The sequence below is a fragment of the Felis catus genome, chromosome D1, assembly GCF_018350175.1.
Source record: "Felis catus isolate Fca126 chromosome D1, F.catus_Fca126_mat1.0, whole genome shotgun sequence".
Classification (NCBI taxonomy): Eukaryota; Metazoa; Chordata; class Mammalia; order Carnivora; family Felidae; genus Felis; species Felis catus.
Genome location: NC_058377.1, coordinates 113344314 through 113371378, shown reverse-complemented (window position 1 = coordinate 113371378; position 27065 = coordinate 113344314). Strand labels below are relative to the sequence as shown.

At 61.4% G+C, this 27065-nt stretch overlaps 1 protein-coding gene across 11 annotated transcripts in view; it reads left to right on the top strand.

Moving 5' to 3' along the window:
• The window catches only part of KCNQ1 (potassium voltage-gated channel subfamily Q member 1), a 321222-nt gene that overhangs the window by 131123 nt on the left and 163034 nt on the right, over positions 1 to 27065 (top strand). For 7 of the 11 annotated variants that reach the window (XM_023240184.2, XM_011287088.4, XM_045039717.1 and 4 more), the window contains exon 11: positions 10118 to 10235. The exons of the other annotated variants lie outside the window; for them this stretch is intronic. In XM_023240184.2, coding sequence (XP_023095952.2) covers positions 10118 to 10235 — 118 coding nt within the window. The remainder of the gene's footprint in view (positions 1 to 10117; positions 10236 to 27065) is intronic. 11 annotated transcript variants of the gene reach the window in all.

Sequence of the window (27065 nt, the reverse complement as noted above, 5' to 3'; positions counted from 1 at the left end):
TTCCTCACGCTTGACCACTTTGACTCCTGGGCCCGCCAAGAGGCCGGCAGCGTCGGAAGGGGGCCCGTGCGGCCATGCCGGCCCGACGCCCCCGTGCCTTTCCATGCCCCGAGGTGGGGTGCGTGGCTGCGCTCCCCTCGGGGCCCCCTTGCCCTCTCCCAGTCCCCCCAGCCCTCCTGCAGCCAGCGGGGTCGGGGTGGGGGAGCAGGGCCGAGTTGATGATTTCTGACATGGGTTGTTAACATGATTTTGACGTGGAGCCTCCCCCCCCCCCACGCCCCCCACCCCCGGCTCTGGGGTGGCTCTGACTGTCCAGGCTCCGGCCTGGGGAGCCGTGGGGAGCCTCTCGGCCCCGGCTCTGGCCTGGCTGGGAGGCGGCCTGGGAAGGGACCTGTGTTTCTCAAGCCCGCGCCCTCGGGGCCTGGGGGTGGGGCCCGAGCAGATGTCTGGAGTTGGTAGCCAGGGCCTGGAGCCGGATGCTGAGAACGAGGCCTGCAACTCATTTCCCCATTAAACATTCTGAGAACATCTGCACCGGCTTCCAAGGCCTTCTCCCTCACTAATTGCCGTGATTATTGTGTGAAGTGAGGAGCTGGCATGTTTCCGTGCTGTGGTGAGGAAGGTGAAAACATCGCTCTTAATTAGATTAAAAACATTTTTTTCTCCCTCTGTAATTTTGCCTTGAAAATCAAGGCCACTTTTTTGTTTTCTTCATCCAAAGACCTCCAGAAACTTTCCTCCCCACCTCTCCAGAGGTTTCTTGGGAATGTCCTGTGAGCTCAACTCTTGGAGGAGACAGTGCTCAGCCCAGATTCCATTGTATATTAACGTTTCCCGGGGCCGCTCTCGCTGCCGGGAACCGTCCCCCTGAAACCGTGTCTGGGGAGGCTCGGACAGCGACTTCCCGGAGCACGGAGACCCCAGAGGGTCGCAGGGTTGTGTGGGTGGCGGTGCCGCTCCCTTTCTGCCGACCCTGGCCCGGCCTCCCCGGCGCCCCCCGCTCTGCAGACCCCACCCTTGGGCGCACAGACGTCTCTGGTCCCTGTCGGAGCTGAGTGTGCTGGGGCCTGCAGGCTCTGCGGGGAGGGGGGGGCCGCTGGGGAGGGTCCTCGGCGCCCTCCACGCCGGGCCTGTGGGAAGCCCGGGGTCCCCGGGGCTGGCCAGGGCCGCCCCCGTCTCCCACACCGCCGCTGTGACACGTCCACGCGCGTGTCCTCGACTGGACAGGAAACCCGGCCCGTTCCACCGTCAGGGACACCCGTCCTCTCCCACCGAAGGGGTGGAGAGACGGGGCTCGCACCCCAGCGGGAGAGAGCCAGCCACCAGCCTGCGGGAGCCCCTTCCCAAGGGGTCCCCAGGCCCGCCTTCGTCCCCTCTGCCCGGGGCCTCCCAAGTTCCCCTGGGATCTGGACTCCCCAGATCCACCCCTTGGGGCCCATGCCTCACCCCTGTCGGTCACACACATTCCTGAGGACTCTGTCGGTAACAAACGATGGAACCCCAAACTCAACCGAGCTGAAGCACAAAAGGGACATTTTCTGGCTCGTACATCTGGACCCAGCTGTTTCAGACACAGCTGGACCCCGGGGCTGGGACGATCGGCCTTGCTCGTTCCCACTCTCCCCCACCCGCCCTGCTCCCTCTGTGCTCTGGCCCCTGGGACGGGTTGGCCTCGGGCAGCCGCTTCCCAGGGGGACAAGATGGCCGCCAGCTCAGCAAACCCAGCAGACAGAGGCCGTCTCTGTCCCCGTGCTTCCTGCCAGAGTCTGGGCCCGGCGAGAGCCAGGGTACGGGCCATCCTCAGGCCTGCCTCTGCAGGCCAAGACCCGGGCCACAGGCCCCCTCTGGGGACAGCCAGTGGGCACCTGGGAGCGGGAAGGGGCCGCTCCCTAAGGGAAGATTCGAGAAGCTGTTCCCAAAGCCGGGCCTGGCTGCCGGGCGGGCGAAAACAACAGGTGTCCACTCAAGCAAGGTATTTTCCTAGCGGGACCGGGTGCCAGCCGTGAATATACATTTTCGCTCCGCTCCTCGCCCGTTCCTGGCAGCTGTTGTGGGAACGGCTTTTACACTTTCTGCCCATGTCCCTTACTTCTCGCCTCTGAGTGGAGACACAGGTGGCGGCACGGCCGTGCTGGCTCGGGGTCTGTGAGCCGGGCACAGGCAGCTGGCACAGGCCCGGGGCCGCGGCTCAGCGATGTCACGCAGGGCCTGGCTGCAGCTGTCCGGATGCCCTGGGGAGGGGGTGTGCGTTCACGGTGTAGATCTACGGGGCTTTGGCAAATCCGCCGGGGGGCGGGGGGGAGGTGGATTTCGGGGGAGGGGGGGAGGGAGGGGGCTGGGACTGGGGAAGGACAGGGGCAGCTTGTGTCTACCCCCGTGGGACAAGCCGCCCTGGGAACGCGCCTGTGCCTGAGGCCTGGAGGGAAGACGGGGAGGTGACAGGCGAGGTCCTGGCCCAGACCTGAGGGCCCGTGCAGGGGCGGGGGCGGGAGAGCTTTGGGGACCGAGGACTTGGGTTACACCTGGGAGATTATGCAGGATTTTAATCAGTCACGAGGCAGGGCGGGTGACTTTACCAGGCAGATTCTCCCCGGGGTGGAGGGCAGAGGGCGGGCGGGGGTGGGGGGGGGGCGGGGGTGGAGTGCTGGGGGAAGGGGAGGGGCTGGAGTCCGACTTGGTGCTGGAGGCCCGGCCTGGTCTGCGTGACCTGAGGCACAATTTGTAGCCTCTCGGAACCTTCCTGCTCATCTAGATACAGAGATGGGAGCTGTGATCCCGTGGGGCTGCTGGGGCAGTAGAACGAGGTCATACCCGAGCATCAGATGGGGAGATGGGAGCCCCCTCCCGCATCTCGGGGGAGCCAGGCATGCCCCCGAGTCGGGGTTCAGCCGGCCCGGCCGTGTGGGTGAGGGGGCTGCGTGGGGTCAAAGGACACAAGACCTGGTGTGCGGCGGGGACCGAAGGCCTCGGGCACGCGTGTGGCCGGTTGGGGCTCCGGGTGGAGGATGGGGAGTGCGGGGCCGGGGGAGGGAGGGCAGGGCACGCACGCAGGGACACCCACAAAGTGCCGCCTCCCGCCTTGGGGAACGTGCCGCACGCCCAGAGTAAGACACACGGACACAAGAAGTTAGGAGACGAAAATCGCCCACCCGTCTCTTCACCCAAACACGGACACAGCTAGCATTTTGGTGTATTTCCTTCCAGTCTTTTTTCTGTGCCCGTATTTTTTTTTTTTAAAGGAACTTTAAATCGCCCTCCTGAGCAGGGCTGCTGGCCGGGAAGGGAGCTGCTGCACTGCTGGGGGGAGGGTGAGCCTTGGCAGCCCGCATGGCCAGCTGTGCTGGTCGCCAAGCCAGAGGCTCTGCTCGCCATCCCAGACCTCCCATTTTCCTAGAAAACACAATTGTTCTGCCCTGAAAACTGAGGCCCAGATTCTGGCCTAGACCAGGCAAAGGCGGCCAAGGAATTAAAGCATCGGAGAACTGGGACGGTCTTAATGGAAGTATGACTTCACTGTCGCCGGGAGCAGGGCGCAGCCCTCTCTCTCCTCCCCAGGGTCCAGCCCTCCCGGGAGCCCGGGGGTCCGGATGAGCTGCCCTGTGGACTCCGCCCCGGGCCCGGCCAGGCCTGGCCGTCCCTTGCCTCTCCTCATCTCCGGCCCCTCGGAGGTAGGGGTTGCGAGCCTCTCGGGACCGGCACTTGCCCTCCCAGGGGCCCTCGCCTGAAGGGGGCAGTGTGTCGCTGTACCTGCGGAGGAACCGCTTCCCCTCCCCCCAGCCGCTGCAGCTGGGGACCAGGGAGGTGGTCTAGGGCCCTGGCCCCTGCCTGCCCGTGGTGGGGGAGGCAGAGCCCGCGGTCTGTGACACAGAAACGGGGAGAGCAGCGCCCTCCCTTTCGGTTTGGAAAAACACACCTGTGGAACCCCTCGCTGCCCCTCGCTGCGGGGCCCCTGTGCTGTTCCCAGGATTAAACCAAACAGTGCACATTCTTCTCTGGCAGGCGCAGGCCCCACCCGCCCTGGACAGCCAACCGACGTGCACATTTCAGTCTCCTACAACGCCAGGGCCGGGTGCTTCTCGGGGGTCAGGTGGCTCACCCTTGGCCCGCGGGGCTTTGGAGATGGCACTTGTCACCTCGGGTGCTCAGAAAGCAGCCCCGCTTTCCAGCCACCGTTGCGCCGCTCTCGCCTTCTGTATACAAGTGATGCAGACATGAAAATATGTATTTGTGTTCTTTTTCCTTTCCTTTTTTTTTTTTTTTTTTTTTTTTGAAAGAACATTTGAATCCTGGACGAAGCTTCAGCCCTGTCACTTGACAACTGTATAATATAACCCAGGGCACTTGAATCTCAGCCCCGAGCCTCTGAGATGGGGCAGCCAGTGCTCTCGCCAGGTCCCAGGCCTGTGAGCCTCTGAATGTAGACACATTCTTCGAGGCTTACCGGTCACTTTCCTGTGCTCTCTGGGAATGTCACGGGCAGAGATCCCTTCGCTCAGCCCTTCTCCCGGGTGTGACTAAGTCATGTCTGTGCGGTTTCCTGCTGGAAGTCTGCCCCTCACCCCCACGGGCTGTGAGCTCCGAGTTTATTTACAGCTCTCTGAGTGCTAGTCAAGGCACAGCACCTTTGCACGTGCTCTCAGGACATTCTGATCCCTCCTTGGTGACGTGCCTGTTGCCCATTTTTCCTTAGATTGTTTGTCTTTTTCTTACAGATCTGCATGAGTTCTTTGTATTTCAAGGGCACCATTCCTCTGTAGCCGTCTTTTCACCCTGGAAGGTGGTGCTTGATGACCAGGTCTCAGTTTTAGTGTCGCGGAACCCACCGGTCTTTCCCCGCGTGGATATTGGAACTTTCAGGAAGCCCTTCCAAAGCCTGAGGTCATGACTCGATTCTAGATTCGGTTCCACAGGCTTCAGAGCTTTGCTTGTCTTCGTTAGGTCTTCAGTCGCCCGGAATGCTAAGAATGAAGTTTTGGTGTGAGGCATGAGGGTCCGATGGGACGTTTCTCCCACGTGGACGGCCAACTGTCCCCAGACATCCTCTGCCTGCCGCGTGAGGCCGCCTGGGGTACACAGCTAAGCGTCCCTGTGCAGGTGGGCTATTTCCGGACACTCGGCCCCGTCCTGCTGGCCCGGCTGCCACGCTCCGTATCCACAACACGCCGTCTCGATGACCACGGCTTTTCGAGAAACGCCGGTGCCTGGTGGAGCGAGCGCTCCCACCCCGCTGCTCTTCAAGAACGTGGTCGATTTAGCTTTTTGCTTTTCCAGACCAATTGTAGAATCGGGTGCCAGGGCTGTGAAGGTCTGAGGAGACTCTTCGCTACGGAGCCTTCTCGGCAACGGAGCAAAAGCGTATTTCCGAATTCAGTTCTATCTTCCTGAATGCCTCTCACTAAGGTTTGGTAATTTCCCCCTTAGAGTGCTTGTACGTCCTTCATTAATACCGAAGAGTTTTCCCTACTATCGTATACAGGATTTGCTTATCTTTCGACTTCAGGGTTTTTTTTAGTTTTTTGCTTCAGCTTTCAGAATGCTTTTTCTTATTTACGTGAAAGGCAAAACTAGCAGTCCCCACCCCCACTTTTACCGGCCTCCCCTAATGCCCCCGCCTTCTGTAATCATTGCACCGTTATTAAAACTAAGAAGTTGCAACACTATTATGAGGCACAGTCCAGCTCACTCGTGCGGGTTTTCCCAGTTCAACTACTAATGTCCTTTTTCCGTCCCAAGACCCACCGAGTACGGTTACCGAGTGCGCTCCTATCCAGCAGGTGTCTTCCGATCTGCAAAAACGCCTCCTCGGTCCTCCCTTGCTTTTCGTCGACCTGGACGCTTGAGGAATACGTCCGGGTTTGTCTGGCATCTCGGGAGCCTGGGGGTACAGGTTTGGGGGGAGAATGCCACGGACGTCAGCTTTGCCCGCCGCGTCGTATCAGGGTCCACGACATCAGCATGGTCTGTCACTGGTGTTGCTAACCATGACCCGTGCGGTTGAGATGGTGTCAGACAGGTCCCTCCGCTCCCCGGGCACCGGTTTCCCGTTTCTATAGCCTGGTGGTTGGAGCGAGTCCTGAGTCGGCTGTACTCCGGGGGAGGGGGCTCGTGCCCCACCTCCCCCAGGACAAGAGTGTGGAGGGAACAGCTGTCACAGCCACCACAGCGGCAAGGAAATATCTGAGGCGAGACACTCTGAAGTTTCTCCTTGAAGCTTCACCTGCCAATTTGACCGTCCACCCGTGGAGGAAGATTTGTCCCTCTCTCCCGGTCGTTTGTTTGTTGATTTGTATCCGTACGGACTCAGGCCTACCTCTTTTTTGGGCCGGAATTCAGTACTATTATTTATTTGTGTCACTCAAAACGTTCTAGCTTTGGCCATTGGATTGACAGTCCTTTTGGGTTAGCTCCTGCGTCCGTCTGACATGTCTCCTGTCCCTTCCACTTGTGTTTTGCGTGTCCCCTTCCTTTCTGGCACTGAACAGCGCTTGAGGCTCGTCGTGTATGTGCCTTGCCCCAGAATCCTCATTTGGCCAGAGAGCCCTGGTTCCTTTTACCGGGAAGCGAGTGACTTTCAGGCACCAGGTCTGGTACTGGGTGTGACCGCTGCTCCTGGGCCGGCACTGCTTCTGGACTTCCCAGTGGGCAGGGCCAGGGGGTGTGTGCCCACAGCCCGAGTACACACGTGTGGTATATTTAGCGAAGTAGGAGTTCATACCAACATTTCTGGCCACAGGACTCCTTCCTGCCCCGCCCACCCACTCCACACACACACTCGGTGTGTTACTTTCTTTACTTATTTGTTTAACCCGTGTATGTGCGGTTCCCCCCTCCCCCCCCCCAGAAGCGTAAGTACCGGCCGGAGCGCTAACGGTTATGGCAGTCAAGAGACTGTTTCCCAAGGCTTCGTAGGCCGCCTCCTCCTTCCCTTCCTCTCCGTGCCGTGTGGTAGGTACTGTCATACGTTCCTAACACGGAACTCACTTTTTTCACGGTCTGCTTTCATTCCTAGGACCCTCCAACAGGCTGGCTGGGGCTTTTTTTTTTTTTTTCTTTGTATACAGTAAAATTCATTCCTGGAGATCTGCAGCCCTGTGGGTTTTGACAGATGCCTGGATTCGTGTGTCCCCCACCATAGCACCCTACGAAGGAGTTCGACAGCTCTAGGAGTTTCCTTGAGCGTGCCTTTGGAAGTCAGATACTCCCCCCTCCCAAACACTAGCAACCATTGATCTGGTTTATGTCCTTGTAGTTTTGCCTTTTCCAGAATGTCATATAAATGGAATCATATAATGTGCGGCCTTTTACATCTGGCTTCTCTCACTGCTGAGCAAAATGCATCCGAGCGTCCCCCACGTTGCCGCAGGACCTCTTAGTTCATTTCCTTCGGGTCCTGGGTGCTGTTGCACTGTACGGACGTGGCGGTATGTCCCTTCACCGACTGAAGGACATCTCGGCTGTTTCCGGGTTTTGGCGACTGTGAGCGAAATTGCTGTGCACGCTTACGTACAGGTGTTTGTGAACGTGGATTTCTGACTCGCTTGGGTAAATCCCTGGGGGAAGGACTCCTGGATCACATGGCAAGTGCACGGTCAACTCTGTAAGAGACCGCCCAAGTCTTTTCCAAGGTGGCTGCATCGTTCTGCACTTCCGCCAGCGGCTGGAGAGTTCCAGGCGCTCCGTGTCCTCCTGCTTGCGTGGCAACGTCAGGCTTCGGTTTCTGTTTTTTGATTTCAGCCATTCTGGTGAGGGTGCCGTGGCATCTCGCTGTGGTGTTTTTTTTTTTTTTTCAGCGTTTATTTTTATTTTTGGGACAGAGAGAGACAGAGCATGAACGGGGGAGGGGCAGAGAGAGAGGGAGACACAGAATCGGAAACAGGCTCCAGGCTCCGAGCCATCAGCCCAGAGCCCGACGCGGGGCTCGAACTCACGGACCGCGAGATCGTGACCTGGCTGAAGTCGGACGCTTAACTGACTGCGCCACCCAGGCTCCCCATCTTGCTGTGGTTTTAACTTGCATTTCCCTAACAGCTGCCGGTGTCGACTGAGCTGGCCATCTTTTTAGGTACTTGCTTGTAACTCACTTCATAAATCGGGTCGGGGGCTTTCCTGCTATCTGCTTGCACGAGCTCTTCGTATATTCTAGATACAAGCCCTTGACCAAACAGCTGACGTGGAAACGCTTTCTTCAAGTCCATGGCTTATCTCTGCATCCCTTAGTGGCGTCTTTTGCACAGCAAATGCCTGGGATTTTGATCAAGTCCAACATTTCCATTTCTGCCCCTCACAGATTGAGCCTGTAGTCTTGTGCTTCAAAACTCAGCGCCAAACCCGAGGTCCGGAGATTTTCTTTTGTGATTTTTCTCAAGAAATTTTAGTTTATGCTTTAGTCTCTTAGGAGTGTATCCAATACCTTTACATTTTCAGATTGTTGACGATCACCGTAACGTTAGGCAGAAATGCCAAATGTGTTAAAACTTACACATAACATTCGTACGTTTATATTACAAATAATTTAGGAGGCAGCCATATTACTCTGAAGTGGGAAGATCTTCCTTTTTCACAAAACAAAAGATAGCTGTTATCACCTTAAACACATAAAACACTCTCTATGATAAAAACAACCATCCTAAGGGCTGAAAGACCAAAGATTGACGGGGGGAGATATCCATGCCTGATGTAACAAAAAGTTAACATCTTTAATATATAAACACTTCCTACAGATTGACAAGCAAAAATGGGCAAGAGATATGAACAGGCAATTCTGCAAAAGGAAATGCAAATGGCCTCCAAGCCACAAAAGGCATTCAGCACAAAAGGAAAACAAGATCCGGTCTTCATCCACGCGTGGCACGCCCCGGGGAAGGGTGCCAAGGGCTGGTTCGTGCCTGGATGTGGGGGAGCTGTCATATTCACACACCGCTTGCTGGTGGAGTCTGAATTGCTAGTTTCTTGGGAAAGCAATCCAGCAACATCTATTAAAATTACCTAGGGAGCACCCTCTCACCCAGCCCCGGTGTCAGGTTTCCATACAAACGGGTGGCTCAGCATCGACTCAAAGTAATGGCTTAAAGCTAAGAGAGCCTAAGGAGCTATCAAACACCGAATGGTTGAGTTAACCGTGGCAGGCGTGAACCAGACTATTATCCAACTACCAAAACGCAGCCCCACATCTGTATACCTGCAGAAAAATGAGATGAGCGTGTCTCAGAGTGACAGGGACAGCGCTGTCCCATGTGGGTTAAAAAAAAAAAAAAAAAGAGGTCTTACCTGGTGTCAGCGGCCGCTGAGCAGAGAGAGATGAGCTAGGAATCCCGTCGGTGGTTGACCTTGGAGGAGAGCCTTCGTGGACCTTTGAACTGTGTCACTTTCTACAATGAGTACTTAATTTCTTTTACAATAAAAACGTCAACTGAAGGGAAAAAAAAATCAATCCACACTGAGAATCAGGGGATGGATAACGTATTCTCAGCAGCGCTGAGCACCAGCACCAGACTGTAGGGGGTGGGCCCGGGAGCCTGAACGTTACCCTGACCCTTCGTGGCGGGTATGGGTCGCAGATGTGACGCTGTGAACCGAGCGAGGGGCCGGGAGCTCACCGGCTGCCCCTCTCTCCCAGGCTTGCCACTCCTTGCAGGCAGGAGCGCGACTGCCCTGGGTCTCCGCTGACGTGAGGCCCTCCGTCTGCGTGACGGGGACGGCATGGTGGCGGGGGTCCGGGTCCCTCACCGGACCTGTGCCTGTCGGCCGTGTTTTATCGTTGTGCCTGAACGTTCAGGGTGAACCCGGAGACAGACCTAGATGCCCGGGCTGAGCCCTCGCCCTGCCCGGGTGTCGGGGGCCCTCCACTGGTCCCCAGCCTCGGGCTCGGGGGGGGCCGCCTCAACCCCCACACCGGATCCCCGTGCGGAGGCCCCGTGTACCGTCCCCGTCCCTCGCGCATCCCTGCAGGCGCATGTCCTGTCAGTCTGTGGGAGGGCTCGGGGCGTGCAAGTCTGCCCCGCGGCGGGGTGGGGGGCGGGGGGGCGGACACGCGAGCCCGGCTCTGGCCAGCCCCGGGCCCTTCCCCGGCGAGCCTTGCGTGGAGGCCTAACGTGCTGCCCCACACCTTTGCCCACAGTGAAGAGCCCCATGCTGCTGGAAGTGAGCACGACCCACTTTTTGAGAACCAACAGCGTGGCCGAGGACCTGGATCTGGAGGGGGAGACGCCGCTGGTCCCCATCACGCACGTGTCACAGTGAGTGGCCGCTCGCCCGCGGAGAACGGGCTGGAGGGGCGCGGGGCTCAAGAGGGCCGCCTCGGTGCCGCTCCGGGGCCCAGGCCTGCTCTCCCGGAGCCCGCCGCTTGCCGCCCGCCCTCGGCAACCTGGGGCCACCGGCGGCCAGGGGCCGGCTCCAGCGCCCAGGCACCGAGCGGGGAGGAGAGCGGGGGCGCCTCCCGCCAAGTCTGGGAACACGATCCTCTTGTTTGGACTTATGGAAAACCAAACTGATCATTTTCCACTCGTTTTTGTGCTCTGAGCGTCTGAGAAGATTGTTTTTCTCTCCCCTCGCCCCCTCCCCCGCCCCCCAAAAGAGAGACGACTTTGTTTTTCAGCAGTGTTTCCCCGTAGAACCCTGGCCAGAGCCAAGGGGCAGATGCCGCTGCTGTCCTCAGGGGCTCCTTCAGGTGGAGGAAATGGCTGATTTTCCACGCCTTCCACTTGGCCTTCCCCCGAGGCACAGCTGGCCTGGGACGCACGCCCGTCCTCCCCCGCCATCCCGGCATGGCCAGGCCAATCCCCAGGGCCCGGCCATGGTGTGATTCCCTTGCGATGTATGACTCAGTGCTCCCGGCAGGGGCACCCAGTGGTGACAGCACGTGGTGGGGTCAGTGGGGCACTCGGGCGCTGTCTGGCCGCCGCCCCGTCGGGGACTCCCCGGAGGAGTCCTGTGTTGGGACGTGCGCGCTCCCCTCAGCCCTTCCCAGAGTCACTTGCTGACACGGTGTCCTCTCCACGGACGTTTCTCTGGAGGGTGTGTCCGTTCTCCCAGGGTCTCAGGGTCGTCGTGAGCCGTGTGCGCTTCTGTCAGAGCGAGGCCCTAGGCCTGCCGCCTCTGCCCGGCAGGTGACTGGGGACTGAGACAGCCGGGACCCAAATGGCAGGGCCTCCTGGCCGCCCACGAGGGACTGGCAGAGTCGGGTGGCCAGCGAAAGAGGAAAGCAGGACTGTCTCAAGATGGTACCGTGATCAGACAGGACAGGACCTGCCCGCCGTCTTTCCCTGCGCAGCACCCCCTCCCCCCAGGTTCACGGGGGGGGGGGGGGGCCAGGCCTCACCCGGTGGTGGTGGGGGAGGGCAGTGTGCACAGGACCTGTTTACCGGACTCGCGTGAGCCCGCTGGGGCCCTGGGAAGCAGGGGTGACTACTCCTCATGGACCCGGCAGCAGAGGGGGCTTCTGGGCCCCCATCCACCCTGGAGATGACCGGACAGGCTTGCTGGGCGAATGCGCCAGGGCAGAGGTGAACAGCCAGGGAAACCAGGCCGTGCGGGTCCAGGCCGGGGCCCGAAGGCAGAGTGCAGACTCAGGCACTTGGGCCGAGGCGTTTTCAGAGTCCAGGGCACAAGAGAGACCGCAGGGTGCTAAAAGCCGGCGTTCCGTGGCTGGTGTTGTGTGCGACTCCGGTGGCAGTGGCTACTCGGGGCAGGGACAGCCATGACCCTCAGGCAGGTGGATTCCACGCGGGCGTCACGGTTCCCGCTGCCCCTTCTCGCCGCTCTCTCCCGTCAGCGCGTTCATTCTCCCAGCTGTGGCCCAGCCCCTCGACACACACGAGGAGCCCCACCCTGGAAGGACAGGGCTGCCTCACCAGCTCCCTGGCCCTGCGAGATCCCCACAGGGAGGCCCAGGGTGAGGGTGATAAAGGACTGGGGATCCAGGGGGCCCACAGCCAAGCCCGCAACGGTCACCCCTTCGGGGTGAGGGCCGTCAGCATGCACCAAGCTTCCCGGGGCCACGGCCTGCCCACCTGCCCGGGGAGCCCCGGGAGGCGATCCAAGCCAGCAGAGGCAGTGTCATCAGGGGCACTGGGCCACTTCTCTTCTAAAACTGCGGCCGTCAGACTGGAGCGGCCCGGATGCTTGCTGCGGATTGGGTGCTTCGCCGTCCCAAACGCCCGCCGTGGGCCTTCTCGGGCCAGCGCTCCCAGTGTGGCAGGTTGGCTGGGGGGTGGGGTGAGGTGGGGGGGTGTCTCCTGTCACCCCCGGTGCTGTCCGGGCCTACACCCCAGTCCTTGCCCAGCCGGGTCCCCATGCTAGAACCTATAAGGGCTTCTCCCAGCAGATCTGTCCACCACACTTGGTCTGTGGTGGGTGCTGGGAGCAGGGAGCCGAGGTGTCAGTAGAGGGGCCACCTCAAGGCATCGCTGTCCCATCAGGTCAGGGTCAAGGTGGAGACCGCAGGGCATCTGTGTGAACGTGTCCTTGGTACAGGGTGCTGTGCCCTGGGGAGCCCCGGTGAAGGGCGTGTGATGTGGGCCCAGGGAGAGGTGGGGGGGCCTCAGAACCTAGACTGCAGGCTGGGCAGAGGCCCCCCCCACCACGGCTGGCAGAGGTGGCTCTGGGGGCGCCACGACTGCCCTCCGTGCCTTCACCTCCTGCCCGGCACTCCTCCTGACGGATGCCCCCAACTGAACAGCTCCGGCTGCTTGGGGACACGTCAAGGCTGCTGCAGGCAGCCCGGCCCCGCGGGCACCTGCCTTGGTGTGTGTGAGAGGGGCAGGGGTGTGCACGGGGGTCTCGCAGGGGGCAGAGAGGGTGGGAAGCAGTTGCTGACAAACAGATTCGTCCTTCTCCAGCGTTTTACTGATGTTCAATGTATTACCACGTTGGGTCGGATCCAGGATTCAAATTAAAAGCATAAATAAAGACACATTTTGTTTCCATCTCAAGCTCTCCCCACCCGTTGGGCCCCAGGGAGGTGAGGTCACTGCAGCCTTGATTACGGGAAGGTCCCTGGGGCTGGGCGAAGCTCCTCTTTCCGGGGCCTCTGGCCGGGATGAGGGGCGGGGAGCCGGGGGCCCTGAGCAGCCCTGGTGCAATCTAGGGAGTCGCCGGGGCGTACCGTGTCAGGGAGACAGAGTGCTCTCGGCCACCCCAGCCCCCCACGCGAGCCCCGGAGACCCCATGCAGCCCTGCCCCGGCCCCAGCTCTAGGGAGCCGGGCCACAGCCTGATGCACCCCTTCCAGGCAGACCGGCTTCCAGGGCCAGCGGAAGGGAGCCCCGTGCACACCTGCGTCCCCCACCCAGAGCCTTGCCACAGGGTTTCCGAGGGGCCGGCGTAAGGTAGAGATGGGACATCTAGGACAATGGCGGGGGGGGGGGGGGCGGGAAAGCCCCCTCCCCAACTCTGAGAGAGGAGGGGAGCCCTGCCCCCAACAGGAGCCGGGAGGAGTTCCTGGGCTCCTGCCCCATCTACTTCCTTGTGGCCACTGACAGGACAGTGGCGGGGGGTTGGGGGGGCACCTCTGTGTGCATCCTTGTGCCTCCCCATCTGCAGCCATCAGATTCCCACCCGTCTTCCCAACATCTGCTCGGCCAACCTCACCCCAGGGAGGCCCAGGCAGCCAAGCCCTCTGGCTGTCGAGGCCTCCACGCCAGCTCCCTGAGCCCCGAGTATGGGGCCTGGGACCCTTCTGGGGCTCTGTCTCCTCTCAGGCTCTCTCTCCCTGGGAGTCCTGAAGCCCCAGGCTGGGAGGGGCTCCAAGACGTGGCTCCCACCCCCCGGCAGGCAGGACCCGCACCGGGGCCAGGCCGGCCTCACCTGAGATGAGGTGGTGAGGGGTGTGGGTGCCTCGGCATGCCTGTTAGCACACCTGAGTGGGCAGCTAGGCCCGAACTGGCCTCAACATGAGGCCCCGACTGGGACCGCGTACGGGTGTGGCCTGGGTGCCCCTCTCCCAGGGGCCTTGGGACACGGCAGCCATTTCCACGAAGCCCCCTCCACCCCTGCGGCCAAGCCAGCCAAGCATGGCCAGGAGTCCACGTCTGTCCCACTGGCTGCACGCGGACACCCAAGGCAGGTTGTGTGAGAGGCCAGGCCCACCAGGACCGCTGCCGCCTATGCCCCCCCCCCCGACGGGTTCCTCCGGAAGTGGTGACCCCCGGCCCCCTCCACGTCTTCTGTCACAGCATCCTGAACAGGCGAGGCTCAGCTCCTGTCTACCAGTCGCCCCCAGCCCGTCCTGCTCCGCCGGGGACAGTATAGCGGGACACCCTGGGCACAGATGGGCACGGGGAGGGCCTTCCAGGGAAGGCAGAGCTGAGGCTGAGGCACTGCGGGGCCCCTACCAGGTGGCCACGAGCAACTGTGTGCTTGTGGGCCATCCTGTGACAGGACAGCCTGTAGGTCCTTGAGCAAAACCAGCCCCGTGTGCCTTAATTAGAATTTCCGTGTCTCCGGCTTTCTCCTGGGCCCTGCAGTCTCATGCCGAGACGCTCGATCTCCCTTTTCCAGCAAGGCCCCCGCGGCCCAGCTTTCACCCGCGTCACTACTAAGGTCACCTGAATTCTGCGTTTGCCAGGGAGGCCAGGGCCAGCCCCACGCCTTCTGGAAACGGGGCAAGTGTCACAAGGCTCGGCCCTGTACTCAGCTCCAGGGACGGCGGGGCTAGCTCTTTGGATGGGACCAGGGTTGCCAGGGGCATTTCAGGGACCCCAGGGCCAGCTGCGGCTCGCTCCCGCGGACCCTGGTGGAGGCCCAGGCACTGTGTGAGTGGCCACCTCCTTGTTCTGCAAACCTTGGTGGGGAAGGACGACGAGGCTGCTTCGGGGCCAGAGAACAGGGGGAAGAGGGAGGGGGCCTTCCAGGCACATCAGAGACCGGTCTCTTTCCGGACCGGTGTCCCGTCTTCTCGGAGCTCCAGACCACCTCCGTCCGCGCGAGGTGCCAAGGAAACCCCGTGGGAGCCCGCCCGGGAGTGCCGTGTGGAGCTGCCTGAGTCAGAGCCTCCCAGCCCCGGCCAGCTCAGACCCGTCTCTGAAATGCACGGGGGGATTAAATGTTCTCCTAATTAAATTAAAAGCGAGGCGGAGTGGCTCAGTGGGAAAGGGACGGGACTAGGAATCAGATGCCCTGGATCTGGCTCCCAGCCTGCACCGGCCCAGCTGCAGGCCGGCCCCTGAGGCCCCTGCTCCGGGGAGTGGGCCCTCTTCTAGGTGGAAGGCCCAGAGGAAAGCGGAAGGCTTCTTACGTCCTTTGGGGACCGTGACAGTGAACTCCTGGCCCCGGGCCACTCCCATGGCGGGGCTCCGTGCTCTCCAAGGGCAGGGCTTTGGTGAGGCCGGCCCCGGCCAGGCAGGCAGTGCTGGAGGAGGTCAGGGACAGGAGGGCATCCACTTGCTAGAGACGGCTGGAGGACTGCAGTGACTCCAGAGGTCACGCCGGTGTTGCTATGGAGACATCTGCGGTGGCCGCGGGTACCCCACGGCTCCTCTCTGTGCTCTGCCTAAACCTGCGAGGGGAGACTGAGCCCCGAGGCAGCCGGGTCGGGAGGCCTGCGTGGGGGGCGGAAGGGGTTGGGGGCCGGGCCGGCTCAGAAAGGACAGTCCTTGCATAGAGAGTGTTTTCCACTTTCTAGTTGAAGGAGACGAGCACGCAGGTCTCCACGGGACTCGGCTCCGTTCACCCCGGGCCCCACGTGACTAGCAGGCAGGTTCCCAGGAAGCCCCCGTGTCCCCAGTCCCCGCCATGCCTTCGGAGGGTAACCACCGTCCGGGCTGCCAGCGGCACCGCTCAGCCGCGCCCGTTCCCGAACCTTCCGCAGACAGAGTCGCACAGTGCGCACACCCACCGGCACGCCTGCCTTCCCGGAGCCGGGCCGCGCGGCCGCAGAGAGCGGTGCCTGCCGACTGGCCCTCCGCGGGGTTCATCCATCCCGTTGCCGGCGGCCACGTGGACGGTTTCCAGCGCCGGGCTGTTACCGTCGGTGCTCAGAGCGTCCCGCACGGGCTTCCTGGGGCGAGAGCAGGCTGCACGTCTGGTGAGAATACGCCCAGGCGTGGGGCTGCTAGGCTCGGGTTCAACAACACCGCCTAGCTGCTGCCCCCCACCGCGGCGGCGGGGCACCGGGCCTTTTTCACGGCCCCTTTCAGCCACGCTGGGGAAGCGGGGGCAGGGGGCAGGGCTCGCAGCAGCGCTCTGGGACCTGGGGGCTGGTGCAGGCCAGCCTGTTCTGTCGTCTTTTATTCCGCGCGTACTGTCCTCCAGGAACGTGCTCGTGTCTCCAGCCCGCTTCGTTTCGGGTGGCCTTTTCTCATCCATTTACAGCACTTCGTTCTTTCTGCCTTTACGTCGCCTGGCTAGGACGGGCGTCCGAAGCGCGCGTGCCCACGCCCACCCACGCCCGCGTACGTACACGGCACGTAAGGGCCGCCTCCCCCTCTTCCGTCGTCTTCCCTTCTCCTGAGGGTGTCTTTTGACGAACAGAACTTTAAGTGAACTCCTAATGTGATTCAGTTAATCAGACATTTCCTCTCCGGATAGTGCCGTTTGTGTCCTATTAGGGACACGGTGACTGCTCCAAGGTCATAAAGATCCTCTGGTTTTTTCTGAAGCTTTATTAGCTCACCTTCCCCGTGTCGATCTGCAGGGCATCTGGAATCCATTTCTGCGTCCAATGTGAGGCCGAGGTCAAGGTGCATCCTCCCCCACCGGGCTGCAGCAGGCGGGCTCAGCACCCTTCACCGGAAAGCCCATCCTTCCCCCGCTGCCCCGCCAGGCCCACCCCGTCACCCTCCGGCTCGCTGTCTGCGCGGACCTCGGCTTCGGAACCCCATCTGGTCCCGCTGGTCAGACTGTAGTTCGCCAGGGCCATGCCTCATGGTCCCCGTGCTCCGATCCCGGGTCTTGACAGCCGGTGGGGAGGGCTCCGGCCAGGTCCCCTGCTTCGCCGCTGGCCTGTGTCCGTATGGTCCACCCCTCCACCCACAGCCGGTCGCCCCAGAAAACCTCCTGTAGGTGGGGGGGGGGACTCTCTAGACGACTGTGGGGAGGGTGACCCATCTTTGCAGGATCGAGTCTTTGCGACTGTGGCCCCGATGCGTCCCTCGTTTACTTAGGACTTACTTCTCTTTTCGTGGCCTGTAGTTTTCCGTGCAGCGATGGTGAGCGGTGTGTCTGAGATTTATTCCCCGTCAGCTGACGTTTGTATGTCCACCAAGCCCAGAGGACGCTGCATTCGCAGGAGCCCTGGCCAGCATGGATCATGTCCTGCCTGCAGGGCACCGGGGCAGTCTGCTGGCCTCCCTGGGCCCTGGTGCCCTCTTGTAGACACCGGAGGTGGGTTCTCACGGTGCCGGTATGAGCCCTTGAGGACACGTGGTCGGGAGTCTGGCCTTGCACCTAATTCAGGAACATGCCTGATAAACGTCAGCCAGTGTAAAACGTCCCCCTGGGACGGAAAAGCCCATGGGGACATCCCTTCCCTCACCCGAGAGCTTCTGAAACCGCCACGTATCCATGGGGATATCAGGGACTGTCCTTAACCAGATGTACCCAGAGGCCATTGAGCCCCGGGCCTCGAGATGGGCTGGAGGCAAGTTCACAACCTCTAGTAGCCTCTAGTAGGTGGGCAAGGGGGTACGGGACCGTCGGGGCCCCTGGCTCCCGTGGAGGTGCAGGGAGAGGCCTGGGCCCGCCGTCCTGCTGCTCAGGGGTGGGGCGAGGGGGGCCGGAGGACCGTGCCCCGGAGCGGCCACACGTGCCCCAACATGCTCGGGCCGTTCACGCCCGTCACGGCCGGGCCCACCCGCCGAGGACAGCACAGGCTTGCGGCAGAGCGAGGGGCGGCGTGGGCCGTGCGTCCCGCCCTCCCTGGGCCCTGTGCGAGGCGGGGATGGAGGTCTAGCCCTCATTCTCCGGGCAGCTAGCTCACTGGTGCCCAGGGGTGCCCAGCGGGGCGACGGCCGGCACGCGGCAGCCGTGCTCCCAGGCTTGCTCGTGTCCAGGTGCTTAGAGCCCACACCGACGGAGCCCTGCTCTGTGTCCAGCTCTGGTGTCAGGGTCGGGAGGGGAGGCTGCCCTTAGCTGAGACGCACAGCTCGCGTCCTTGTGGGTCGGTGCGCCCGTTCACGGCGCCCGGCCCTGCCGGCGTCCCCATGAGGCAGGGGCAGAGCCGGGGCTCATGCAGTCACGCCGTCTCTATGGGAGCCCAGGTCTGTGAGGCGGAACCCGGGCCGGCAGCCTGAGGGCCGGCAGGGGGAGAGAGGCGACAGGGGGCGTGGCGTCGGCCCGTGCCCCTCTCTTCGCCGGCGGGAGGGAACGGCGCGCGGAGGCCAGTCTGCGTGCCGGCTGGCGGTCTCGGCGGCCGCCTCCTCCAGGGAGAACCCTGCACGGTCGGCGTCTCCACACGCCACGGCCCCGGGGCACCACAAGACGAGGAGGGCAAGGGGCCTCGCAGACCTACAGGCTACCCGGGGGGCTCCCGGATGGCTTGGGCAAGGCCGAGCTGCCTTCCCGGGACACGGAGTGACAGGCCCAGGGTCACGGCTCCTGCTGAGGGCCCAGAGCCCCCCCGGAGGCATCCGTTCTCGAGACGTGCCGGCCCTTTTGGGACAAGGCAGGCATCCTGGGCAGGGGCGGGCCACAGGGCGGAGGTCTGGCTGTAAATCTGTGAGGTCTGGATGGCCCGCGGGAGGCCCGGGGCACCAGCTGGGAAGGAAGTCCTCACGGAGGAAAGGGGAAAGACAAGTGGTGGCAGAAGGAGACAGGAGTCCGGATCCAGCCTCGGAGTCTGGTGTCCACGTCATCCCCACACCCTTAGCCCTGACCCCGCTTTTGCTTTGATCTCGATAAGTAATCTCTTCACATGGGCCGCAGCTCTGGAGGCTCCCTTTAAGGACAGCACTGGGAGGGTCCTGGATGTCTGCACTCGGGGCCCCCCGCCTCCGTGGGCACAAGGGCGGAGGAGTGGGGGTGTGCACAGAGCCCCGGGCGCTGGGTTTTTTTTCTTTTTAGGGGCAATTCAAGGGATTTTCAAAGGCAACTTTGACTCTACCGGAATTGCCTTCCGAGACTTGGGAACTGAATCGTGGGCGAGATATCAGACCGGCTGGCAGCCGAAGCAGGATACCTGCCTCAACAGTGCCCTGCTGGGGAAACTGAGGCAGGGAGTGGGGTGACTTCCGGGGGGGGGGAGGCTGCTGGAAGATGGGTGGGAGGTAAGGCCTTGTAGAGAGCGCACAGCTATGCACACACATACACACACACATACGCGCTCAGGGGCGGTCCTTCCCCACGGTTACCTGGCCTGCTGTCCCCCCGAGAGCCAGGCCCCCCCGAGAGGAGGTGGGCAGCTCCCCGCAGAGTGGCCCCCTCTTGATTCGTCAGTCTGCCAGGCTCTGTACCTCTGGCTTCAAGCCTTTGAACGTGCCCTAGGCTTGTCTTCCCGCCCAGCCCCGGGCGGCTCTGGGGCCCAGTGCCTGCCACTCGGTGGCCCAAGGGCGCCTTTCTTCCCCTGCCCGTCCTTGCTGTCAGGCCTTCTGGGGGTAGGCTTGTGTCTCAGAGTTTCAGGATTTGTCACATCGAACAGAATCTTTTCCACTTTGAAACACTTGAATGCTTTTTTTCTTCTTTCTGCTGTTCTTTTTGAACTGCCCTGCGACCCCCCCAGCCAAGCGTGCGGGCTCCCCCCCGGAGGGTCCGCAGCAGGAGCAGGGGGCAGGCTCGTGAGATGGGGTGGCGTCGGGATCAGGAAAACGGGCTCCCAGTAGGATGGAGTGCCGGCTGTGTGTGTAGGGGCCGGGGGCGAACCGCCCGGGAGACTCAGAGGAGACGTCCTCCCCGGTGACCCCACGGTCCACGGCAGCTCCGTGCTTACGGGCCTCGCCACCACCCAGCCGTCTCCTGCCCTGGGAAGTGGACTTCTTCAGACCACGTGGCCGGGACTCGGGGGTGGGAAAACATCTCTGTACGTGTCAGGAGATGGACAAACTGGGAAATGGGGGTCCCGGGACCAGAGTCCCAGGGACTCCAAATGGGAGTCCCGGGGAGCTCCCGGTCCCGGGAGCCCCAGAGTCCCAGGGACCAGTCCCTGAGGGGTCCCTGCCCAGAGAATATGCCAGCTGTCGACAGAGCAGGGGCCGGGCCCTGGGCTCCAGCCTCTGGATCCCGTGCCCCTCCGTGCCCCGCGCCTGCTCCTTACCCTGCTGATTCTCCCACCCGCAGGCCCTCCCCCAAGGGATGGGGAACAGCGTCCCCCAGGCGGGTCCACCGCAGGCCAGGCTGGGGAGCAGAGGCCGGTGCTAACCCGTGAGGTCTGAGCTGGCCAGGAGGAACAGTGAAGGTGGCCTCGCGGGCCACGGCGGGACCTCACGGTGCCCAGCCAGAGGCCCCAGTGGCAAGACCGGGGCAGAGGTGCCCCTTCTCCCGTCTCAGGAGCACCAGCGAAGCCCTGAGCGGGGCCAGAAGCCCGGGCTGCAAAGCTGCAGCCTCTCTCTCCCCAGGCAGAAGTGCGAGCCCCCGGGAGTCTGCCGCTTTTGGAAACGGTCTCTGGAGCAAACAAAGGGCCTGTCCGAGCGGAGCGAGGCTTGGCCTGGACTCAGAGCCGCCACTGCCTGGGCGCCAGGCCTCCCTGGGCGCCGCGCACCCGGAACACCGCAGAGGCTCCTTCCCGCTGCTCACAGCCCTCGTCGGCGCCCGTGACCTACGGAAGGACCGCACCGTCCACCTGTCGCTGCCTGGCCGCACAGGTGGCAAGGTCCCCGTGACTTGGGTCAGAGAGAAGCGAAGCGTGACCGGCCTGTCCGCCGTGTGTGGCTGATCATGGGCTTGTCTCATTGACTGGGCTGGTGTGGGTCTCCGTCTGTAAATGTTTAACTCCCAAGGATGCCAGAACCCAGGGCCCGAAGGCCCAGCCTGGGTGGGGGGAGGGGGCAGTGCTTCTCACTGGTATGTGGGTGTGGGGGGGGGGCGGGGGAGATCATCTGCAGCCGGCACCCCAGTGCTGCAGCAGGGGGGGCACAGGTGGGGTAAGAGGAGGGACTTCCCGCGGGGAGCTCAGCCCCAGGGTGTGCCGGTCAGGGAAGGAAGCCCCATCTTCTCCCCCCACAGCCGAGAGGCGGCCACGGGTGGGATGCCCAGCCCCGAGGGCCCCTCCGTGGTTTCCGGCTGCTTCGGGGCTTGGGGTGCGGCCCCCTCGCCCGTACTTGCTGGCTGCCCCGTGAGGGCCTGGCCTAGGTCTCCCCGCTGGTGGGGAGGGAGGTGTACAAGTTGGGTTGTGGGGCCACCCAGTGTGGGCTCAGGAAGGGAAGGAATGTGACCGAGGCCGGGTGTGGCTGAGGAGAGCACAGCCAGTTGTGGGTTTTTCTTGGGGCCCAGATAGACGTGAGCAAAGATGGAGGGGCCCTCTCTCGCAGCCCCCGCCACACACACTAGGACCTTTCTTCGGCGTGTGGCTACGGAGCTGGAGGCCAAGGACACCCTCTGGAAATCTAAATTCCATTCGCTCTTGGCAAAGAGCGGCTTCCTGCCTGGGGAAGGTGTGTGCGTGTGCGTGCGTGTGCACACACGGCCACGGGCGCTGGCAGGGGCGAGGCGCGTGGGTGGAGGGGTGTTTGATGAGACGGGGGAGGCGACCCCCGTGTGCTTCCCGGCACCGGATGGCACTCGCAAAGCCTGTCCGGAGGACTTAAGACAAACCCTGGAGGAATGAATCAGAAACGTGCGGCCGCGTTGCCTTTGGAATAATCTCAGGCTTAAAACAGCCCCGGCTAAACAGCCTTTGAATTTGAAAGCCAGGACTTTTTGCAAAATAATTCAAAAAGTTTGTTGAACCTTAACCCTTCCCTGATGAGTCCTTCCTTCTGAAGTTAACTCGTTAAAGCTGCTCCAATCCCAGACCAGCTTCCTGGAAACCCTCGCCAACTGCTGGCCTTTGGAAAGGCTTGTCACCCTAATAGCTGTTAAAAAAAAAAAAAAAAAAAAAAAAAAAAACGCTCGCTGGGCACCTTGGCTGCAGGGTCTGAGAGTCCTTTGTGTTTCCTCCAGAGCAGTTTTCCAGGCCTCGCTTCTGGGGCTGACAGGCTGCTGCTGTCCGCGGCCTTACACTGCTGGGTGCCCGGCTGCCCTCTTCCCGCCCAGCTTCGCCAGCGCTGTGTCCCAGCCTCCCCACGCCTGGGCAGAGCCCCCCCCAACAGGCCAAGTGTGGATACGTCCCGAGGGGCTCGTCAGCCTCTGCGTCCCCTCCGTTCCCTTCCCCCGGTGGTTGGGGCGGGGGGCAATGCCCCCGTGGGGACAGACCGGGGGCCCCCTGCTCGGCCAACACCGTGCGCGGCCCCCCCCCCCCCGCCCCGGATGCCCAGCGTCCAGGCGGTGCTGTGTCACAAGTGCAGATAACTTGCTCCTCCCCAGCCCCGAGTTTTTGGCCACACACAACGCCCGGTCGTGAAACAGGGTCTGGGTTCTAGTACTTTTCCAAGTTTAGACCGTGAGCACGCGTTAGCAGATATTTCAGCGGACACAGACAGGAGGCAGATGCATTGAAAAATACATCGTCTTGTTAATCAGAATCAAGGATTACCTGAAAATGGGAGGGGAGGGAGTTACGCAACTAAAATATTTAATGAGACACGGCGGTCAGAACAGACCACGGGCGTGCACGGTCCTCCCTTTACAGAATCACGGGCCTCCAGGTTCCGTGACGACCGGACAGACGTGACGTTTCGTTTCCGAGGAGAGCTTGCGGCTCGGCAGATGGGTGGAGGGCACCCTTCCCACCGGGGCAGGGCGGGGGGGGGGGGGGGGCTCGCTGGGAGCCTGCCCAGGGTCTGCTCTCACTCCGCTTCTGCCTTGTGCTGTCAAAACCCCCTTTGTGCCGGAGTAGGCCCTGCCCCTCCGGGTGACACGAACCAGAGCCCGTGGCACCGTGTGGCCGAGGTCCCCCCCCCCGCCCCCCACCCAGGGCTGCCCCCGGAACAGCCTGGAAGGACACTTGACCCGCTGCAGCGCTACAAAATAATAACAAGGATAAAGCGGGCCTTACACGCACACGGCAGAACAAATTCAGAGCGCCACAGGGAACACGGGGGGACACTCAGGCTGTCCCCACCCCGACCCCCACCCCCACCCCCGAAGTCTCCTTCCCTGAAGGTGAGCACCGTGACCGGTTTCCGGTCCTCTTTTCCTGAGCGTTTCGTATGAGCGGGTACGTCCGTGCGCGTATTCTCCCGACGTATACCGCCTTTCTCCGTAAGTAGTCACGTGTTACACATACTGCCTGCGGTTTTTTGCGGGACTGAATGTGTAGGCTGTGCCACACCTCTGAGCCACCCAGAGGACACCGGTTGTAATTATAGGGGGCACTGCCTCAGAGAAGCACCGTTGCCGAGGACCCGTGTGCACGGGGACGCGCCCCCACACAAACTGGGGACCGCTCCGCGCAGCAGGGTTCAAGTGCTGCTTCCGCGATGCTTGCGGGCTCCCTGGCCCGTGTCCCGGCGGTCCCCGGGTGGGACCGTGCTTGGGGTAGCTCTGGGCTTGATGGCACTGCTTCCATAAACACGGGGACCCAGACGTGGCGGGCTGGGAGGGCCCTGCTCGGGGCGAGTCGGCGAGCTTTCTGTCAGTGGACACAGGGACCGAGGGCCACAGGACTTAAGTGCAGCTGGCGGGACAGGGCCGGCGGGGGCCCACGCAGTGACCCGCAGGCAGGGCGGTCTGGGCGGGAAGCAAGCACGGGGCATCTGAAGAGAACAGCAGGCGTCCTGCTGTACGGGCACCTCCCAGCTGTCACCGAGGGAGCCCACGCATTTCTCGGTGAGCGCGCGGCCTGGCCCTGGTGCGCGGTGTTCCAGGGAAGATGCCTGGGCGTTCTGGAGAGGGATCTAGATCAGGACATGTAGCGCATCTCCTTTCTATTAACATTTGCAGAGCATTGTACACAACACGTCCTCCTTGGATGGATGCGCGGGGCAGCCATCGGCCACTCGCACAAACTAAGGAGCTGCCCGTGGCCAAATCAGTCCATCCCTCCCCACTGAACACTACCGTGGGTCCCCACCGCGCTCACCCCTGCTCGCGCTCTCTCTCTGCTGACGGAGGCTCTTTCTAGGCTGTCCCTTATCAAAGGGGGACAATACAAAGTAAATCAGTTACGGAGGAGAACTATAAATCTTGCCGAGATAGGAGATTTCACGACGTTAAGGGAAGTGAAATTGAAGACTCTCTCTCACAGATTAAGCAGAGTTAGACACAGTCAGCACGGAGGAGAAAATCAAGGCTGATGCCTAGATAAGCATTTCAAAGGAGAGCAAATGAAACGATACAAGATTGAGCCTGGCCCCCAGGCAAAGTGATGGAGCCCTACTTCCCACTGTTTCCATAGCTACTGTTGTTATCTCTCAAGGTGAAGTCCCATCCAGTCACACCCCTTTTTCATGTAATGTCTCCCTCTTAAGCGGATTCCTTTCAAAAGGCCCATTTCCTCCCATCTACACGTTTTGACCCACGCTGCCACATGAGGGCCGCACCTGCCCACGCAGTGAACATGGCCGAGTGCGCCCATCTGCCCGCGCCCTCCCCGGCAAGTGAGTGGTCCCCGATTTTCTCTTCATTCAGCTGATGGGTGAGCGCAGGTGTCCTGGCATCTGTTCCTTTTATTATAAGTGAGGACTTCAGCTCTTCAAGTATTTAAGAGCATTTCCTTTTCTCTTTGTGTGCTGTCTCCCCAAACTCTCATTGTTTTTTTTTATTTATTTTTTTAACGTTTATTTATTTTTGAGACAGAGAGAGACAGAGCATGAACAGGGGAGGGGCAGAGAGAGGGAGAGACACAGAATCGGAAACAGGCTCCAGGCTCTGAGCCGTCAGCACAGAGCCCGACGCGGGGCTCGAACTCACGGACCTCGAGATCGTGACTTGGCTGAAGTTGGATGCTCAACCGACTGAGCCACCCGGGCGCCCCTCTCATTGTTTTTTAACACCCCTCCTTACTGACTTATAGGAAGTCACATGCGTTGAAAATGTCTCATCCCAGTTCTTCCTCGGTCTTCTAACTTCTACTTTTATTTTTTTTTCAACGTTTTTATTTATTTTTGGGACAGAGAGAGACAGAGCATGAACGGGGGAGGGGCAGAGAGAGAGGGAGACACAGAATCGGAAACAGGCTCCAGGCTCCGAGCCATCAGCCCAGAGCCTGACGCGGGGCTCGAACTCACGGACTGCGAGATCGTGACCTGGCTGAAGTCGGACGCTTAACCGACTGCGCCACCCAGGCGCCCCTAACTTCTACTTTTAAATTCTGACGTCGACTTTGGCGGTCTTTTGTGACTTGGGGTCCTCGCTGTGAATTCTGAAGACTTCTTCGTTCTGAGATCGCTGTCACGATTCTTCCGTCTTTATTCCGTCTTTTCACATTTAATGGTGCTTCATCTGGATGTTGGGGTAAGAAATCATCGCATCCGATGTGTCCCCCGCACGTCTAAGTAGCTGTCCCGACACGATCGGTTGGAGGGCGCCCGTCTTCTCTCCGCCGACGCCAGCTGTCGCCTTTGTGGTGCCTCAGGCTCTTCCCGTAATCCGTGTCCACTGCTAGACCGGCTTCTGGGCGGCCGACGGGCCTGGTGATAGGCCGGACGCGATGGTCTCACTCGGGAGCTTTACGACGTCCTCAGCGGCGTGGCGGGGCCCCCTCATCTCCGTTACTTCAGGGCCAGCGCGAGGAAGCCGCGTTTCACACGGTGCGGTCAACCAGGGAGTCCACGGCACGGCCGCAGATCAAAACGCCCTTCAGAGGCAGACACGGGATTAGTGGAACCGGACACGCTGGAGGGTTGGGGACCGAGCCCTCACCTCAGCAGTGGGGCATGTCAGGGACCAGGAGCGCTCGCACACGGGACCCAGCCGCTCGCGGGGTGTGGGGCTGACCCAGGGCCTGTTTCCCGTGCATGCTAAAGGGCACCTTAGGAAAAGTGAACTCAGGAGAAAACGGCAACAGACACGAAATCTAGGCCGTGCAACCGCCACCCCCCCCCAACAATGCCATCACCAGAAGGAAGGCCCTGACCCCATACGCTTTCTGGCCGGAGTCAAAACGGCCCCACGTCCCACCCCAGAGAGCAGGGACTGTCTCTGTGTCTTGCCCTGGTTACCTGTGTCCTCATAAAACCGGCCCAGATGAGTGCTGCCCCGGGGCCCCGGCCCGCCGCCCCCTTTTGCTTGGTGTTCTGCGTTCCCGACTTGGGAGCAAAGAGTCGTGCGTGGTTAAGGGCAGGTTTCGGAGCCCACGGCCCAAGTTCCAACCCCGACCGCACCACCCGCTACTGGGTGGGCCTCGAGGGAGGAGTGGAGCCGGGGTCTCGGTCTCCCCATCTGTCAAAGGGGGATAATAGGAAGGCGTGCCTTCCAGAGGGCCGCCGGGAGGGTTGAACGGACTCCTGCGTAAAGCCGCGACACCGTCACCGACGCGCGGGAGGGCGACGGTGCGGGCCAGGCCGTGCGCGCCTTCGCCGCGGTGGGTGCCTGGCCAGGCCACGGGGTGGGGGGGGGGGTTTGCATGAGTCAAATCGGCCTCAGGAAAAAAGGCAGCGCACACTCGCCAGCCTGTTTACGACCACAGGCCCCCCAAGATCCGCTGCCTTCTAGATCACAGGGCCGGCTGCCGCCAGAGAGCTCCAGATGACGCTTTCTCAGAAGTTTTCAAGACACACAGACGTGCGCCCTGTGTCCGCGGAGACTTCGGGACCGGCCTGTGTGATCAGGAAAGGAGTGTGTGTGCGTTTCGTGACCCTCTGTAGTCCGCTGGCGTTTTCTGCTGAAGCTGGGATCTATTTGGATTAACTGAGAATTCTCTCCACAGAAACAGCCCTTCTAGCCACAGATGGAAGAGGTTTATCTGCATGTTCGAAGGAGCCGTAACGTCCCTCAGCACTTCTTGGCGCTTTGGGCAGGGTTTGTGCATTTAAAAATTCATCAGTGGGTACTTCTAGGCACGTTGATTTTTTTTAGTACGGGCATCATGATTTTTTTAATTAACCTTCATTTGAGAGAATCGCGGATTCACATGCAGTTGCAGGAAATAATCGCTTGCGT